The sequence below is a fragment of the Salpingoeca rosetta genome (genome assembly GCF_000188695.1).
Source record: "Salpingoeca rosetta unplaced genomic scaffold supercont1.32, whole genome shotgun sequence".
NCBI lineage: Eukaryota > Choanoflagellata > Craspedida > Salpingoecidae > Salpingoeca > Salpingoeca rosetta.
This window is the reverse complement of record NW_004754902.1, coordinates 221,420-223,919: the sequence shown is the minus strand read 5'-3', so window position 1 is coordinate 223,919 and position 2,500 is coordinate 221,420. Positions and strand designations below refer to the sequence as shown.

The 2,500-nt window shown below is 54.1% G+C and overlaps 1 protein-coding gene across 1 annotated transcript in view; it reads left to right on the top strand.

Annotated features, from left to right (window-relative positions):
* The window catches only part of PTSG_10025 (uncharacterized protein), a gene marked incomplete at its 3' end in the record, with an annotated part of 36,506 nt that overhangs the window by 33,637 nt on the left and 369 nt on the right, over positions 1-2,500 (top strand). The window contains exons 59-62 of the mRNA XM_004988883.1: positions 1-402; positions 990-1,262; positions 1,507-1,598; positions 1,818-2,228. The exon at positions 1-402 is cut by the window's left edge and continues 373 nt beyond it. Of these exons, the coding sequence (XP_004988940.1) occupies positions 1-402; positions 990-1,262; positions 1,507-1,598; positions 1,818-2,228 (1,178 nt within the window). The remainder of the gene's footprint in view (positions 403-989; positions 1,263-1,506; positions 1,599-1,817; positions 2,229-2,500) is intronic.

Below are 2,500 nucleotides of genomic sequence, written 5' to 3'. Positions count from 1 at the left end.
TGGACATCCCGCGAACACATACGCGCGGATGGAGCACACCGCGGCCATACACGTGAACACGCGAGCCGCAGTGGCGACGTGACTGGCAGTGATGATCACGATCACGATCATGTTGACGTTGACGTTGATGTTGTTGATGTTGATGTTGATGTTGATGATGATGTTGATGATGACGACGTAGATGGCGTGATGACAACACCCCCAACGTCACCGCTGCTGCCGCCAGAGGTGCAGGAGTACGAGAGCAAGTTTGCGCTGAACGTTGGTAGGATCACGCTTGTTGTGTTCAAGACGAGCTTCAAGGACAGCACGTGGGCGGAGTTGGGGGCAGAGGACATTGCGCTGCTGTTCACGAGTATGGACGCGTGTGATGACGTCACCGGCGACAAAACGGCCTTGCAGGTGGGTTGTGCGTGTGTGTTTGAGTGTGTGTGTGTGTGTGTGTGTGTGTGTGTGTGTGTGTGTGTGTGTGTGTGTGTGTGTGTGTGTGTGTGTCGTGTCTCGGGCGTGTAGCGCACCCATCGCGGCTGGGAGAAGTGGTCCAACTGACACCGAAGTGACTGATACTTAAGAAACAGGTTCACTACGCGCCTCGTCCGATACGTGTAGAGCCTTCTTATGAGTTAAACGGAATTGTGGATGGTATATATAGACGGGGGCCGACTAAGGTGTCGGAGAGGTGTCGAACATAAGTACCATTCTAATCGACTGCTGACTAATAATCCACGGTGAAGGGAGCTTTAGGTATAAAGGGTTCCTCTAGTGTGCCCGTGATTCATTTTGTTTGTTTATGCTTGGGTGTGTGTGTGTGTGCGTGTGTGGGTATGTGTGTGTGTGTGTGTGGGTATGTGGGTGTGTGCGTGTATGGGATGTGTGTGTGTGTGTGTGTGTGTGTGTGTGTGTGTGTGATTTTTCTGCTGGACGCATCCGTGTCCACCTGACGCTGCTTCTCACGTTGACTTGTGCGCGTGTACACATCGACTTCGCAGAAACTGACGGTGAAGATTGGAATGGCTGAACCACGGACCTCTGGTGGCCATGGCGGTGATGTCGATGATGGTGATGACAGCGGTGGTGGTGGTGGTGGCGACAAGACTGCCGCCGCGTCGGCACGCAAGGCGCCCACCACCAAGATGAACACGGCCTGGGGCAGCAGCTCTCCTGCTGCTGATGGCGGTGGTGATGGTGACACGAGGCGTCGTGGCGGTGTTTCAGGTGGACGACTGGTGCTCGCACAGGTCTCGCGCACCGCAGCAAGCAAGGTATGCATGTGTGTTTGTACACGTTTGTTGTGTGTGTGTGATGCTTCGTGAATGTGTATGTGTTTGTGTGCGTACATCGTTTACCATGGCACACACACACACACACACATACACGGACCCACAAACACACACACACACACACACGGACTCACAAACACACACACACACGCACGGACTCACAAACACACACAACTGCTTCTGTGCCTCCCCTCCTCTCCTTTCTTTGTTGCCATCACAACTGTAGAGCAAGCGGGTGCCACCAACATCGGACGAGTGGATTTCGCACTTCAGCGACGACAAAAACAGGAGCCCAGCCATCATCCTCTCCCTGCCAAGGTGCGAGCCTGTGCATGTGCGTGTCTGTGTCTCTGTGCGTGTGTGTGTGTGTGTGTGTGTATGCGTGTGTGTGTGTGTGTGTGCGTGTGTGTGTGTGTGTGTGTGTGTGTGTCACTTTTGTTCGCTCCCACCACTCATCAACATCGTACTGCCACCTACACCATGACCGCCACTTAACACTCACACCACCACTGCTACCACCGCTGCCACCACTGCTAGGTCACGGGTTGCGTTTGTTGCAGACGTGGACTATTCCTCGCGCGTGGTGCAGACGTCGTTCCTCGCCGACCCGCCTGTGCTCGGGGTGTCGCTCAACGGGCAACACTATGTCTTCCTTCTCGAGGTGTATCGTGCCTGCAAGCAACGCATTATGCGGTGCACAGGTGCAGATGCACCCAAACCGCCTGCCGCTGATGCAGTCGCCTCCAAGCGCAGTGACACTGATGGTGGTGACCATGATGACGAGGAGGACGATGATGGCAGTGATGGAAGCAGACGCATTGGCAATGGTGGTGCTGGCGATGGTGGTGCAAAGAGCCAGCGGGCTGCAGAGTGGCAGTTTGTGTGTATGCGGCGGCCAGAGGCGGACGTCGAGCAACAGCAGAAGACGAAACCCAAGAAGAAGGACAGGTGTGTGTGTGTGTGTGTGTGTGTGTGTGTGTGTGTGTGTGTGTGTGTGTGTGTGTGTGTGTGTGTTTGGGGTTGAGGGAAGAAGGGGGGGGGGGCTTGCGCGCTGGCCTGACACGTGTCCTTGATGTTGGCATTGGCTCACACCTCCACCACGTTATATTTTCTCAGTTACTCACGATGCGTTGCACCTGTCAACACACACAAACAAACAAACAAACAAACAAACAAACAAACAAACAAACAAACAAACAAACAAACAAACAAACAAACAA